Here is a 17,492-nt window from a genome sequence, read left to right on the forward strand (position 1 = left end):
CAGGAAGATAAACTAAAGCAAGATCTATTAAGAGATGACAAGGGACCTATTAAAAAGCAGAAACAGGTCATTATAGCTAAACAATGCAATTCTGAACATATGAATGAAGGACTTACAAGCCTTTCAAACACTATAGTTTTAGAGATAGAGCAAACATTGTCCTGTACTCCCTTTTTTAAATAAACAAAAATTTTGTTTCTTGTTCCTGTAATATCATAGATGATTCTCCCTCCTTATTTCAAAGCTCCTGGAAAAACTTTTTTTTTTTTTTTTTTTTTTTTTGCTTTCCTTGTCAATGACCTGATACAAATGTATCACAGCTGCTCACTGACAAGTTTTACAATGCTGGAGTTTGAGTTGCTCTTAGATATGATATTGCATCAGCTAACAGAACTACCAAGAAGCATAAATAAGAGGACCATGGGAGGAGTGAAATGTGTTGGATTGAAAAAATTACACTTATAGATAAATAAAGCAGCCACAGAAGAAATTGAGGATTTTTATGGCTGTAATTTTATATACTGCTGGGGTACTTCTCTGATAACTCAGTGAGTTAACCAAGAATATTTCTTTTCCTTGGGTCTGTCATAAAGTCATAACTTGGTAGAGGAAATACTATTCTTCTTCTGTTCATGCTTCTGTAACATAAGTTTACAGCAGCGGACCTACAAGAATTGTTTAAAAATGTAGCCTTAGAAGATGGAAATTCAGAAACTTAGGCACACAAAAAAAGAAAGAAACCAAAAAGAGCAACCTTAGTAATTTTCCTTCCCTTGAACAGATTTTACTAATTGAGGTCTCTGAAGAATTTCCTAGCTTTCTAAACTTAAGATCATAATACATATCTGGATAAGAATGTGGGTTCCCACAATGCATCATAGTAAGACTTAGAAATATTGTTCTGAAAATGATTAGTCAATATAAAAGATAGATGTGAAATACTCCAAGGGTATACACATTAGAAAAAAAAATTTCAATCCAATCTGAGTATTAAATATAATTGGTCTATGAATTGAATTATACCTGAATGTCTTAGAATTCAGCTAACTTCAGCATATTAGAGTCCACTCCTACTCCTGTATCTTTAAAGTTGAACACATCAAGAAACAGGAGTCTTAGAAATGATCTATACATTTCTTTTTCCTAAACTTTCATTGTACTGGTCTGTCATAAAGTCACAACTGTAATAAGTATTTTACCCCCAATATGCTGCAAGAAAATGTACTGCAGAACCAATTACATCTTTTCCATTTGTAACTTTTTGAAGATGTAAATAACAGCTCAGAGCTTTTTCTGAGATACATTAAACTAGTGATTTATCTACTTCTTAAATCCTCAGAGCAATATTTTGACTTAACAACATATTTAAGTTAATGGTTTATATATTAATTTTCAGTTCCATTTTCAGTAAGAATTATTTGAGGTAAGTTACTTAAAACTAGAAGTTATTTAAGTAGATTTAAAATACTACAAGATTATATTAACATCACTTACCAGTTATACCACCTTTTTCCATTATGAAGTTGTCTTCCTTGGAAGAATTCAAATCAAACATATAACATCCAAGGTAACAGTGTTTCACCATCTGATTCACATGTTCATAGAATTGGCAGTGATACAAAAGGGCCTTAAGTGCAGGTTTTCCTGTCTGAGAGAGGCCAGATTCTTCATCATGTACACAGGGACCCTGAAGACATGAAATTCACAAAGATCATTTCTTAAAAGGAATCTTTTACACAAAATAAACTGTCAAAAAAACCCAAGTAAAGCCTAATACTGTGTATGGGTGTATACACATAGCTGGTTTACAGGCTGTAACTAACAGATTCAAAAAATCAAATGCAGATTTTATTAAGGCTGAGCTAAATCACAATATATTACAAAAACTGTAGTTATTTAGCAAAATGGAAGTAGTTATTTAGCTCCTGAGAAACTTGTTAACAGCTAAGCCACAGAAAGTTATACCTGGATGGTTTTCATGCAGCGTATGTATCAGGAGACTTTACAATTTTAATATCTCATTTAATTCTACTTAGAGATATCAACTAATGTAAAAGTTTTCTTTAGAAAAAGAGCACGCTCATACATAGTAAATGTTCTGAAAAGGTCATCCTGTTCTAAAGTATACTGCCATTATACTACATCTATCCACATCAATCTACTATGATAAAAGATTTATTTAGAAAACAAGACATAAAAACAAAGAAAGTCTCTGAAGAATGGTTTTCAGTCATTTCTTTTTAAATACTGACTTCAGGGAAAACTTTCTAGAAAAGTGGATTTACACCTAGAAAGAAAGACTTCATAGTCTTATTTCAAATAAACAGTTTGATTTGACTGCCTTTGTTACAGTATTTCTCCAGTGTTTTCTATGGTAACAGAAGAAAACAGAAGTTTTATTAAGCTACAACATAACCTGTTTTAGAGTGACCATAAAAATTAAAAATGTTAATTGGCAAAAGAACCCAGACTGAGAAAAATTCAAACCAATGACATTCTGCAAGGCAGTTTTAGGAGGCATCTTGCAGTACTTCAGAAAGAAACTAGTTAAAATTATGGAAAGAAAATTTGTCAGTGATAATTAAAAACCTTCTTTGGCAGTCAGGAGAGAGTAGATGGACTGCAAGTAATTTGAAAAACACTATTCGTCCCCAAGAGGGTCTAGATCTCCCCCAACAACTCCATTTACACTGAATACCAGCTTATGTTCCAAGAAAACAAAACAAAACAAAGAACAGATCAAGTAGAAGCATTACAACTATTTTGCATTACAGGGTAAGTTATAACCAGAGATTTGGATGGGTACTGCTCATTTTTTTTTTGTTTCTGTAATATATAAACAGACTATTTTCACTATTTACCTTATATGCCAATTAATGGAGAATTAGATAGACAAACAGTTTGAAGAATGTAGTATTTCATGTTAACTTTTAACAATGAATTATAAAACTATACTCGTACACTGTCAGCAATATACTATGACAAATGCATACTTTGGCAATTTTGTTAAATTTAGTCAAAATTTTACTATCCAGAACTGTCTTGCTGGTTTAAAAAGCTATGCCAGACACTTTATTGTACAACAAGAGCCCTGAAAGAGTTACTCATCAATTACATTCATAAAGTGCTCCGACTTCAGCAATCTTCATACAACACAGTATGTTGCAGTCTTAGAATACTTTACACAGGTTGACTTTACTCATGACAAAAAATTTCCTAAGCAGATCAACTAGATAACAGCAACACTACAGACATTCTCGTGAAGATACTGGCCCACAAACTCTATTAACAGCCTTTCCTTTTACAGCCCTATTTGCTTAAGGGATAAAATGATAACGTTCTACTTTGGCAATGGCACATTATTCCTACTATTCACCCAGATCCACTTATAGCTCTCCTTTGAACTTGCTTGCATTAAGCTCAACAGACAAACCACCTCATTCAGTGCAAGGGAAAAAATGTAACTCTGAAATACAGAATTTGATCCCAGTGGTATCTCACAATTTTAATTGTTGTTTGTATTTTCAACAGTTTTAATTTACCAGTTACCATAAAGTGTTGTTTGATAATATCTTTCAGCATGAACACTTAAGTGATGAGCAATTTCCATTAAATTGCACTTCTTAATAAGAATCACATTGACACAAAGCTTCTATTAATTGCACTGGAATTCATCCAGAATTCTGCAACTGGATTCAATTTTTGTCACCTCACCATAGTCGTTGAAATGTTTAAAAAGACTAAAAAGCAACTTTTAGAGTTTATATCATCAAGTTACAATGGCTGACCCTTGTAAATCCCCTGCTATTATGAATTGAAAGAAATACTATTTATATTGATAAAATATAAGAAATAAGCAAGAAGACTGAAACAAGGGCCAGATTCATAAGGTTATTTGAACATCTTCCTTTATGATCAGATGTAAAGGAAAGATAAGACATACTGTAAAACGCAGCTCTGCAAGAAATAGCATAACTGATTTTGGGTGCAGCTGAATCATATATAACTTATCCTAGTAAAACAGGAGCACTATTTTCAGCACTAACTTGATCTTTTGCAGAAAGGAACAGATAGAACAGGATATGGTTGCATCTTCCAATCTCTTCAGAAAGAACATACACTGTACCATTGTTCTCATATAGGTATGAGCCCACATACTGGAAGGAGCAAGATGGACAGAAAGAACAGGTATCAAGGCAATAAAAAGTGAAAAATGGGGAACTAAGATCCAAAGACCTTTATGTAAAATGAATCAGACTTGCTGAAGGTAACATAAGATGACTGACTCAAGATCAGAACTGGAAAAGTCTCCAGGGGATCTTATCAGTTTGTATAAATATCTGATGAGAGAAAGTAAAGGGAAACTCATTTGTGTCCCGTGACAGGACAAGAAGCAAGGAGCAAAAACTGAAATACAGGAAATTCTATTTAAACTTGAGAAAATTTTTTTTTCCCTGTGAGGGTAGTCAAACATTAGAACAGGTTGCCCAGAGAGATTGTGCAGTCTCCATCCTTGAAGATACTCAAAACCTAACTGGACACAGTCCTCAGCAACCTGCTCTAGTTCACCCTGCTTTGAGCAAGGGAGTATGTTTTTAAGAAGCATTTAAATTGACTTAAGCAACAAGCTGCTTCATCTTTCTTTGGAAAGGGTTGTTTCTCATCACTTACATATTTCTTTCAAAACATTTTATAAGCATCACATTCTCAGAATTTCTTCTTCCTCATACACTTTAAATATATTTTATGGGTATACTGACATAAGTTTTTATATCAAATAACGTCTCTCAGTGACACTATGACCTTTCTTACAAATGTAATAGTCACTCACTTGCCAAATACAATCTTTCACATCTTCTGTAGGAATTGGAATCACAAGGAGATTTTGTAGAATAAAAGCAGCCTGAAAGAAATGAAAGCATCAATATTTTCATCTAGCCATCACAGTTCAAAAAAAACACATCAGATTGAACAGCACAGTCTACATATTATTCCATTGCTTCAGACTTATGTCAAAACGCAAATAATTTTCATTTGGGGAAAAAAAAAATTAGAAGGATATAACCGAAAACCCCTCAAACTTCACCTATGACAGACGTCATTAGGGCATGGCACAAGAGAAGGCTGGTAAGAAAAAAAGACAAGGAAGAGATGGAATAGAAATTACTAGGAAACAAATTAATTTTTTTATAAAATACTTTCATCACTGTTCCAGTACAGTCAATCCTGATGAATAAGCATTATATAACAAGAAGTATTGGAAAAAATACTTTCCCAAGCAGAAAAACCTGGTAACTGTTTATGACCCTTCACTCTATTCTCCTCATGTATTTTTTTAAAATTATTGTAAAATAATTGGGACAATGTGGGGGGGACAGACACATATGTTCCAAACATTCTCCTTTCTAAATATATGGCATGCATGTTTTTCTAATTTCTATTACAAATGTTTCACATGCATACGTGGGTGGATTTAAACTGCTTTCTTCATCCTTTGTCAAGTTTTTGTCATTAATTTGACTCTTATGACACTACTAAAATGATTTGGAAGTTAAATAAAACAATGACGCATGCATTCTCAAATGCATTTTGCACAAATAAATTCAAAATATAACTTTGGAGTATGTAATTAGTTGAGCAACAGAGCGGGGAAGAAACTAACCCACTATTTGTCACAGTTGTTCTTTCTTAATCATTGGAAAACAAAACCCCATACAACTAGACTTGATAGAAAGGTGCAAAAAACGTGTACACAGTTTAAACATAGTATTATATAGGTCTATGTGCTGTTCTACCAGAGTACAAACTCTCAAGTGCCTAGGCAAATTAGATTACCTCATGTCTGCAATGAAGAGATATTTACTACAGATCAGGAGATGAGTTCATGCCAAAGTGTTCATAAATGGAACAAACCAGCCATTAAAATCTGAGCTAATTTGCTGTGCTATAGCAACTTATTTGTCTGCATGAATAAGCCTTAAGAGTTTTTATGCATTCACTTGTATTGTTTAGATCATTTCTGCTTTTACACTAGTCATCTGTAATTGTTGCTTCTTGAGTAATTCTAAATAAGCAGCTAAACTTTTATTTTAATTAGGTAGTATTTAACTTACAAAGCAGTGGGTGTTGTGCAGCATCAGAATATAGATATATAGAATTTTAAAAAAGAAAAAACAACTCCTTAAAAATATTCTCCTTAATGAAAAAAACTCGACAACCTAAGACAGCAGAAGGACACATGAAACGTACCTCCCTGCGTACCATGCTACATTCAGATTGGTCCAGAAGGATGTTTATCACCGTTCCCCACAGCCCTCCTGAAATGTTCTGGCAGCTTTCTGCTAAAGCAATACATCCTATTTCAAGAGATGTAAGAGCTGATCCTATTCCAAGTGCTGTAAATCTGACCTAGTACATATAAGCACAACACAAAGTGATATTTCTTACAGTAATTAGCAACATATTTTTTTAAATTATTAAGTTGTAATCAACTGAATCTGGAGCTTAAGGGAATCATTTAAATAGTAACAACCTCTTTCCCTATATTTCTATGGCCTTATAATCACAACTATGTGTACATAAAAATGAAAGAATTAATCAAATAGATTTTTGAATATTTAAAAATACTAAGATAGTCTTCAATATTCTTCACATTTTACCACTTAAAAATAGTTCCATTTAGCAAACTCATATAATTTAACAGATTTGCATTAAATACATCTGCTCTAAATTTGTAGTTCATGTAAATATTTCTGCTTTGCAGCTAAGTAACAGTAATGTCAATGAAAACTGCCTATGAATCATGATCATGAGTGACTAATGAAAGCATAGAAGACAGAAGATGTAGGGAAGGATTTCTCAGATGATGTTTATATGGAAACATTCTCCTTACTTTATTGTTACTGTTATTTAGGATATAGTCAGTAGCATTTTAGATAATGCAAAACAGTAGTTTCAATATTAAATAAATTAATGAAACAAAAATTTTGCAAATACTTCAGGGTCAAAATAAGATATCAACTTAACATTGCATTAACTAACCTCAGGGTCTCTATCCACCCACAAAGGAACCAGCCATGCCAAACCTAGCTGAGAAAGAACTTGTTCTTCACTGTTATCATAAGGCAAAGACCAAAGAGATATCCAGTCCTGATTAGAAAACAGAAAATAAATTAAGAAATTATTTTAGAAATCTTTCAATGCCATGTCAGTCTGCCAACAGCTTGAGCTACCAATTACATACTAAAACACTTTAAATGCACCCAACACTGATATTCCAGGAAAAAGATTTTGATTCTGCCTCTATAAACATGTATTTCACCTGCCAACTTCACCTAATGAATAAAATTAAATTTGCGTCATTCTTCATAGAATTAGGACAGCAGTGCTAAAGAGAGATTAAATATTTCACTTGAAATACTGGGATAGTTATTTCCATTCAAAATGTACTCCTTACATTTTTTATTTTTGCTTATTATTAATATCTGTCTTTCCCTGTTACATTACACAAGTGCAGAAAATTACCAAATAAGAACATGCAATTATTTCTTTGATCATAATTCATTCTATTTCTTCATGCACCTGCCACATGATTAAATGAAGTCACGCAGACTACCGCATACTAGTAAGCTGCAGATTCCATGAAATCATACTTGACTTTGCAAATCAATTTCTTTAGCTCAGGTTAAAAAAAACCAACAACAACAACAAAAAAACCCAACATACCTGCAAAATGCTCTGTTTAATCATTGCACTGCACAAACAATGCATTACGTTCATAATGAATCATGACACTTAAAATTTTAGGTATGTGTCTTCTGACCATCTCAGTCCTGTATGTTTTTACACAGTAGATGACCGACATTTCATTTGGAGCAGCATATTTTGCATGGATTTTCTCAATACACACAAAGCACAGTATTTTGCAATCTTTGAATTTGGGGAGGGAGGGCATTAAAATACAAAATGAAATACAAAGCATAGGTCAGCAAAGCACAACCATATCTCTCCAATTTAGAGAGAAGGATGTTGTGGGGAACCACGTCAAAGGCCTTACAGAAGTCCACATAGATAACATCCATAGCTCTTCCCTATATACACACACATGTGAAAGAATACATACGTGTATGGGTAAACATATGCTAGAAAGCCTGTTATCTGTACAAGGCCAAAGAAATAATGATGTTATAAATCCTTAAATTTATTCACCCTACAGAAAACTGTGATTTCTCATTTTTTACAAAAAGAAAATTATACCTTCTTCTGAAAGAAGGCCTTTCTAAATCCACAGAATTTTTTGCAGAATAATTTCAGTAAGGCTAGAACTGAATCTTCAGCTTTCTTGTATACTATATTCTGTCCTATTCATTTATCTAACATTATATACCAAATGAGATTACCAGTTTTTGGTTTTTTTTTTTACTATCTGTTGCCATATAAGACATCTTCCCCCACCACATATGAAAAATCTATTGTTTAACTTTAGCAGTTAAAATATATCTGTGCATATCCCTCACAAATGACAAGATAAGGACAACTGTAATGCACTCACCATATCCTTGGCTTGAGCCATCATTTCATGAGATAAGTGAAGCAAGCAAAGAACTGTGCTTTTTGTAACACCTTTTCCCATGAAGGACATAGCATTTCCTCCCCATTCAACATAAAACGATGAGATGACCTAGGAGTGGGGGTACAAGTTCATGGTAGCTTTACTGTAAGCAGTATACAAGTAGAATACAAACTGTCTTATGCACTACTAAATTATAATTTAAACCGATGAAAAGATGGCAGATTTTTAGCTGAATTTTAAGAATTTATTTATTTATAAGTCATTTGGTCATGCAATGGTTTCCTATATGGTTAAACTTCTGAAGATCACTGGCTTTTATTTGCTTCTTCAAATGAAGAATGCAGTCAAGCTGAATAATAAGCACAATAAAACCTGAAGTTCTGTTTTTGATGGAAACAGTCCATTTATTGTACATAGCTTTTTGTGCTATGTTTGGAATTAAAAATATAATTTCTTTTCAAATTTCTGTATTCAAGAAAAAGGGTCATTTATATCTTTTATTGTGATTTGAATTGGAATAGATATACCAGCTTTCTATATCAAATTCCAATGAACAGAAATAAAGGTCACTGGTCATAATGTAAAATAAACTCTCTGACCAAATATCTAACCACACATGTTAAAATAGAAAGCATGCTGCTTTCAACAAAACATGCCAAAAAATATTGTTTAAAAAATTATAATCTTAAGACTTACACTTCTACATGTATTTGTCTCCCCAAAGCATGGCGATTTAAACCGCTCAATTTTTGCTGTTGTTCTTTCTTTCAGTGTCCCACTCTACAGGATTTCTTTCAAACCCACTTTCTCCCCTCCCCCCAAAAAGAAACCTACATTTACTTTCATATTTAGGCCAAGTAAAACTGTGTAATTCTTCTGCACATAAAGCTTATGCGCTACTAGTTGATTTCATTCCATAATATTTATTACAATTTTGTCCAGTAATAATCTTTCTTTTGCATGACAAAAATCTAATCTTGGTGCCATCTTTAGTCCAGACTTCAAACTGCAGAACTCATCTAATCAAATAACTTTAAAATGTTTATTTATACTCAAGAAATCTTGGCAAATTAAGACTTCTTCCTTAAACACTGGATCTCTTTTTCATCACAAACATGATTATCATCTGTATACAAACTTTCCAGCCACTTATCTGGTTGTTATTCATATCATTCAGAATCACAAATTAATTAAAACTACTTTAAAACTTTTTCAAGCCTCTACTAATGCAACAAATAGATTTTATTATTTGAAACTAAAAAGAAAACTTCTAAAGGCACCTACTTACTGAATATCTGTAAAACAATCTGAAAGTAAGATCTATGCTTTTCCTACAGTTTTAAGATGACTACAGTTTTCAAAATATGTAATTTTAGAAGCTAAAACTAGTTGTCTATCACACCCATGGTCTTAGCAAACAAATAAGAGCACTGAAAACAAGAATGAAATTTTGGCTTCCCAACAACTGCAGCATCTTGAATTACCTCTTTTCTGCTTTCTCTGTATTAATAACCTGCCTAACAAGTTACTGTTCCCTCAGATCACCTTTCACACATGGATTTTTGCCTGTGGGAGAATATCTTGGATTTTTCCTCTTAGCGTTTTAGTTATTAAAAAAACACATTATTTTTCATCTTGCTTAAACTAGTCACTTCATATTACCTCTTAAACAAGGGATGAAGGCGTACACAATACAACCAATTTTCATAAGTACAGATACAGATCGCTCAATCTAATCTCCATATTTTTGCTATTTACTTAGCAGAAAAAAATCATCTTTCCCATACCTATTCCTAGTGATGATATTCACTAAAAGTACATCCTAAAAATTATGTCATTAGTTACACAGTTCTTTGCAAGCATTCAAACCAAAAGCTAAGTTATAACATAAGCTACTTACCTCAAGAAGACCTGTTAGATATTTCTTACAAATTGTGACAGGTTCAACTGCAGCAGAATAGGTACTCCAGTCTGGAAGTGCAGTAACATGAACCATTCCTCGTAATGTTCTCTCCAGTGAAGGAAGTCCATAAAAATGCGGTGCATCTGTTAGCTTTAAGCATTGTAGCAGCTTCAGAGCCAGCTCAGTTCTGAAAGAGCCAGCAAGTTCCAAGCCCTCTCTGGTTTAATTGTAAAAAACAAAAAAAATCAACTGTCAACATGAAGCTGTTATAATGAATCATTTTACAAGAGGTCAATGTCTCATTCTTCTTACCCTTAGTCTATGCGTCTCAGCATCTCAATTAGTTACTATTGCTTTATGCACAGAATAACATGGAATTAAATGTGACATTTCTAACTTCACCCAAGTTTTGAAAGCATAATATTGCATCTGATTATAACATGGCTGCTTAACCAAAAAAGGATAAATGAGATATAACTCTAATTATTAAGGAGCATATTAAATAAAGAGCGAAAGACTGAAGACGATGGATAACATAACAAGAAGAGCTGCAAAGCTTAGTAGCTATGCTTATGCTCGTTCTGGTTCAAGAGACAAGTTTAAAAATATTTCCTGCAAAATACCATAAATCTAGAATTCAGATAGATAGAAAATACAGGAGTGTGAGATATAACTAGCAGGGATTTCTATAATTCTCCCTTTTCCAGCTGTGAAAATTTTTAGAAAATGAATAATTGCGTGGGAAGAATGAAGAAGGTAACATTTTGAAAGTATCTTTACAGTTACGCTGTGGCACTTAAATAAACAAATATTACCTTAACCTGCAATTTTAATATCTCTTAGAACACACTTGGACAGAGAGATTTAGAGTGGGAAGATGTTATATTAGAAACTCAGAGAAAAAAAACTAACATAAATTAATTTCTGTATTTCCTTGGTTGACAGAAAAATGTTGGGACTTCATGCTGGAAGTAGCTCTCCTAAATAATCACTGATGTGCACTGACATACTGTATTAGGGCAAAAAGGAGTTCAATGAAGATAAACATTTGTTGATATTTCAAATATTTCAATGTTTTACTTTGCTATAAATAAATGCTACGCAATCAACCAAGTTACCATTTGCTTGTGCAGGCTTCCAGCAGTGAAAAAGAAATAGCCCATCTTCTCCCTGAAATCAGTTTAATTATCATTTGCTGAAAAAGTGACCACTAGTACATTATCTTCCAAGTTTCCTAGTTAATTTCCTAATTTTACTGTGAAAAGGTCTATCTAATGTTGATCTTCACTTCAAGAGGAATATATTCCATTTTTACAGTTGAAAGTGATTGAGTCATGATGTAATTTTATTCAAATTCTGACAGGGATACAGTAGCAGTAGGTATTATGATCCCAAGTCAGAATCACACAGGCAGGTCAATTTACACTATACCTGTCAGTCAGTGACACGGAACAAAGTAACAATGTGTTAAAAAGACGAATGAGTTCTTTATCCAGTTGCTGCCTGACAGCAGTCTGTATTTCATCTATTTCATCCCGCACTTGGGATTCTGGTCGCACCAGGAGGCCCAAAAGGGATTTTGGCTTCTAAAAGAAAAGAATAAAAATACAGTCACATAATGCATTGTTTAAATCCTATTTTAATACCCACACTAAAGCCATTTTTCTGTTGAGAGCTTGCAAATCACACACGTTATAAATCACAAATTCCATGATCGTTTTACTAAGAAGTATTTCTGTAAAAAGCACAGTAGAAAACTCCTATAATTACCAATTACTTGCATGTTGACTCTGCTAAATGCCATAAAAGAATCTACTGTTAAGACCTTTAAAATTTCCTAGTATTAAGCCATGATACAGTGTATTTTGAAGCATGAAAGAAAAGTCAAAGTTATATACAGCAATAGCATGCAATAAAAAAAATAGATCACAAAACCCAGAAAACACATAGTAGAAATATTAGTTCAAGATGTATCTTATACGTCTCAGTTGCTTGAAAGACTTAAAATAATTTGATATAAAGATTTTATATTAATATATTGAATTGGCCATACTTACAAAATTTTATAGGATTCCCAGTTAGCCATAGAAATTGAAGTACCTGAATTCTATAACTGAATGAAGTCTACCAGCATTTTTTTTCTAAATGTTTAGATTGTATTTTAAAATGGGAAAATGCAAGTACATGCAGACTGTACTTAACGTTTTATATCCTTTGTAAGACCATGAATGATCTTGCATGTGGGCAGTATGCCCTTGCTTTGTGAAGAACAGCACTTTGCGAGCTTCTGAAACTGCAGCCATCACTTTTATCCTTGGCATTTAACTATTGTTTTTATAGCAAGATTGAATTATTATATTTTGACAAATATAAAAACATTGTTTTATACTGCTTTATAATGTTCATTTCCTATTTGTTGTCATACTTTCCAATTTTACACATCTCAAACAGTATTGGATAGAACGGATCTCTCGAATAGAAAGCACAGGAGTCTAGAAAAACTGAAAAGAAAAAAATTATATTCTTTTAATATTGTACATGCATTTTAACTACACCAATTGAACTGTACACTCATAATACCTTCTTCATGCTTGTAAAAATATTTTACTTAGACATATTATAACCATTTAAAATCAAAACTTCAGTGACAGACACAAAAAGGAAAAAAAAAAAAAAAAGCAAGCAAAAACTTCTGTCCTAATTTTCAATTCTTGTTCTTAATGCAAGCCAGATAATGTTCATTTATATCTCTTTGCCAAACAGAAGGTTCCAACACACCTGTATGGAACCTCATCCTTTAAGTTACATAGATAATACATATGTAGTTATATAGCTAAGCATACCCTATACAGCTGTATATGTATGCACACACACATGTACGTATAGTTACATAGTTAACCATATCATATAAGTATATATAGTTATATGTACATACAGAGCTCTGCATAGAGCTATGCATAGCTCACTATAGTTATATGGCTCTATACAACCATATTACCATAGTTAACTATACCAGAGCAAGACACACGCAAGTAAATGGTTTGCTTCTGGTAAATATAATATTTGAGTTTGGAGAAACAATTCATATACCAAGTAAAGGAGAGAAGGAAATTTACTCTTGTTCAAAGTTAACTTCTCCAAATACTAAAACTATAGCACTGAGCACAAAGTAGCAGACATTAATACCACAAGATCTGCTGTTTCTTGCTTTTGTTGAGAGAAGTCATTTTCCTTGATGAACTCACCAGAAACAACTCAGCCAGCCAGTTCAGTTATATAATTTCTTACAGTCTACAGCTAGCTTCTTAGGTATATTCTTACATTTTTAAGCAATGATTTCAGGATCCACTTTAGATGGTCTGACTCCAAACTTGATCTCTGCTCTCTAAGCAATTTGTTTAAAAATCTTAAGACATCTACTAAAAGCTTCTCATCCTCCACAGAAGCTGGAAGCACTTGCAGAAACCTGCAATGCAAACAAAACCATTTACTTTCATACTTGTAGCACATTAAAAGAGAGTTGAAGATCTCAGCCTAATAGGACTTGAAGTCACCTTCAACTGTGGAATTATATGGAGTAAATAGGTATATTACATATAGCAAAGATGGAATTAATTATATTATACATATATTAAATTACATATATTTGAACACTTTTACATAAAATATTGACTATATTAAATTATTATACATATATTTTTTTTGTGGATTTTTATAATATAAATCTGTTATGTATATTAAAAGTGTATTTACATATAGTAAACATAGAATTGCATATAGTAAAAGGTAGAAAAATCTGAACAGGGCCACAGACAGGAAAGAAAAAAGGTAATTAGCTATTAAATACTAGCAATTAATAATAATAGCAAAGCCTACCTATGCATTTTAGATAATCCTTATTTTAAATACAGCATTCTCATTTTTTGCTGGTTTTGTGTAAATTACAGAATCACATAATCATTGGGGTTGGAAGGGACCTCTGGAGGTCACCTGGTCCAACCCCCCCTGCTCATGCAGGGACACCTGGAGCCGGTTGCCCAGGACCATGTCCAGGTGGCTTTTGAATATCTCCAAGGATGGAGATACCATAACCTCTCTGGGCAACCTGTGCCACTGCTTTGTCAACTTCACAGTAAAAAAGTGTTTCCTGGTGTTCAGAGGGAGCCTCCTGTGTTTCAGTGTGTGCCTGTTGCCTCTGGTCCTGTCACTAGGCACCACTAGAAAGAGTCTGGCTCCATCTTCTTTATATCCTCCCTTCAGGTACCTGTATACATTGATAAGATCCCCCCCTCTGAGCCTTCTCTTATCCAGACTAACCAGTCTTTCATCATCTTTGTGGTGCTTCATTGGACTCTCTCCGGTATGTTCATGTCTCTCGTAGTAGGGAGTCCAGTACTGGACACAGCACTCCAGGTGTGGCCTCACCAGTACTGAGAGGAGGCAAAGGATCACCTGCCTCGACCTGCTGGCAACAGTCCTCCTAATGCAGTCCAGGAGATCATTAGCCTTCTTTGCTGCAAAGGCACATTGGTGGCTGATGTTCAGCTTGGTGTCCACCAGGACCCCCAGGTTCCTTTCTGCAAAACTGCTTTCCAGCTTCGTGAACCCCAGCATATACTGGTGCATGGGGCTGTTCTTCCCCAGGTGCAGGACTTAGCAATTCCCCTTGTTGAACTTCATGAGGTCCCCGTCAGCCCACTTCTTCAGCCTGTTGAGGTCCCTCTGGATAGCAGCATGACCCTCTGGTGTACCAGCCAATCCTCCCAGTTTTGTAACATAAGCAAAATCACTGAGGGTACATTCTGCCCCATCATCTCAATCATTAATGAAGATGTTGAACAGGACTGGACCCAATATTGATCCCTGGGGCACACTGCTAGTTACTGCCTTCCAACTGCGCTTCATACCACTGATCACCACCCTCTGGGCCCAGCCGTTCAGCCAGTTTACCATCCACCTTGCTGTCTGCTCATCTAGCCCATACCTCATCAGCTTCTACCAGGATCTTATGGGAGGCAGTGTCAAAAAGCTTTCCTGATGTCAAAGCGGACAATATTCACTGCTCTACCCTCATCTACCAAGCCAGTCACTTCATTTTCACTTCAAGGGTATCAGCAGGTTGGTCAAGCACGACTTCCCCTTGGTGGATCCATGCTGACTACTCCTGATGACCTTCTTGTCATTCATGTGCATGGAAATGGTTTCCAGGACTGGCTGCTCAACCACCTTCCCAGGGATCGAGATGAGGCTGATTGGCCTGTAGTTCCCTGGGTCCTCCTTCCTGCCCTTCTTGAAGATAGGAGCGACATTTTCTTTCCTCCTATTCTCAGGCACCTCTCCCAATCACCCTGATTGATCAAAGTGGACATGAAATTACATAAGCCAGGATATACTCATGGGTGCATCCCATGAGGGCCCATGGATTTATGTATGTCCAGTTTGCTTACGTATTCCCTAAAGTGATCCTCTTCCACCAATGATAGGTCTTTCTTGCTCCAGACTTTCCTCCTGGTCTCTGGGCATGGGATTCCTGAAGGCTGGTCTTGCTAGTAAAGACTGAAGCAAAGAAGGCATTCAGGACCTCAGCCTTTTCCATGTTCTGCGTCACTGGGACCCCTGCCCCATTCAGCAGCAAGCTCACTTTTTCTCTAGCCTTCCTTTTGTCACCTATGTACTTACAGGAGCTCTTCTTGTTGCCTCTGACGTCCCTCACCAGATTCAATTCCAGGTGGGCTTTCGGCTTTCCTAACGCGCGTCTGCATGGTCAGACAATGTCTCTATATTTCTCCCAAGTTACCTGTCCCCGCTTTCACCCTCTGTAGACTTCCATTTTATCTCTGAGTTTTGCCAGGACCTCCTTGTTCATCCATACAGGCCTCCTGGCATTTTTGCCTGACTTCCTGCTTAATGGCATGGACCACTCCTGAGCTTGAAGGTAGTGATCACTGAATATTAACCAGCTTTCTTGGGTCTCTCTTCCCTCCAGGGCCTGATCCTATCAGACACTAACAATGAGATCTTTGAAGAGGCCAAAGCCTGCTCTCCTGAAATCCAGTGCCGTGATCTTACTTTTTGCCCTCATCCCTCTTCTCAGGATCCTGAACTCTACTACCTCATGTCACTACAGCCAAAGCTGCCTTAGACCTTCACATCCCTAATGAGCCCTTGCTTGTTTGTGAGCATGAGGTCCAGCAGAGCACCTCTCCTTGTTGGCTCCTCTGTCACCTGGATCAGGAAGTTGTCACTGATGCTTTCCTGGAACCTCCTGGATTGCTTATGCCCTGCTGTGTTGTCCCTCCAGCAGATAGAGGGAACAACATATATATACACACATATATATACACCTCTCTCTCTCAGAATCAGAGGTGCACAATCAGTTCCATAAATTTGAAAATATGAAAACTAGGAAATTTACAGTTTAAGGATCATAATCTTTAATGGATTTCTGTAGTCAATATGCTTACCTGTTTATTGCTTTTTGCGAAACAAAGCTCTTCAAAGTGGTTCCACAAGACACAGAACTGCATTTTAATGCAAGTCTGTCATTCAGGATGTAAAAACTAAGCCTAGTGAGAGCAGCCCTAACATCCCTGTGGGATACTGCCTGAATGATTGAATTAAGACAATCCTGCAGTCCATAGTTTGTGTGGGTTATTTTGAGTATAAGAATGTCTTCTGAGGATAGTTTTAGCAAGTCTAAAAATCTGAAAAGGCATAAGAGAAAAATCATTAACAGCCAGTATCTTTACAAACTATTTCAGTGAGTGCTGACTCCTTCATTTCCCAGTTCAAATGAGAAGACAAAACATAAATTGCCTTAAAAATTTACTTTTGTTAACCAATCCTTTCTCCTCCTTCCCCTCCCTCCAAAAAACCTAAACCCAAAAACAATAACAAAGAACCCTACCACATTTAAATCCTGAGCTGTTTGGGTTCTTTGGAAAAATGGCACCCCTCAAAAAGTTACTTGAAAGGTGCTTTTCGCATTGTTTGTAACGAACTTTTCCTCCACGCTAT

At 35.1% G+C, this 17,492-nt stretch overlaps 1 protein-coding gene across 5 annotated transcripts in view; it reads right to left on the minus strand.

Annotated features, from left to right (window-relative positions):
* The window catches only part of RTTN (rotatin), an 87,199-nt gene that overhangs the window by 30,994 nt on the left and 38,713 nt on the right, over positions 1-17,492 (minus strand). For all 5 annotated transcript variants that reach the window (XM_087757595.1, XM_087757588.1, XM_087757579.1 and 2 more), the window contains 9 exons: positions 16,940-17,179; positions 13,797-13,941; positions 11,907-12,061; positions 10,473-10,692; positions 8,552-8,680; positions 7,042-7,149; positions 6,250-6,408; positions 4,832-4,903; positions 1,495-1,687 (listed from right to left, as the gene is read on the minus strand). In XM_087757595.1, coding sequence (XP_087613721.1) covers positions 1,495-1,687; positions 4,832-4,903; positions 6,250-6,408; positions 7,042-7,149; positions 8,552-8,680; positions 10,473-10,692; positions 11,907-12,061; positions 13,797-13,941; positions 16,940-17,179 — 1,421 coding nt within the window. The remainder of the gene's footprint in view (positions 1-1,494; positions 1,688-4,831; positions 4,904-6,249; positions 6,409-7,041; positions 7,150-8,551; positions 8,681-10,472; positions 10,693-11,906; positions 12,062-13,796; positions 13,942-16,939; positions 17,180-17,492) is intronic.

The sequence above is a fragment of the Nipponia nippon genome, unplaced genomic scaffold (genome assembly GCF_047370975.1).
Source record: "Nipponia nippon isolate SJK-2023a ecotype South Korea unplaced genomic scaffold, ASM4737097v1 scaffold_1, whole genome shotgun sequence".
In the NCBI taxonomy this organism is placed as follows: domain Eukaryota; kingdom Metazoa; phylum Chordata; class Aves; order Pelecaniformes; family Threskiornithidae; genus Nipponia; species Nipponia nippon.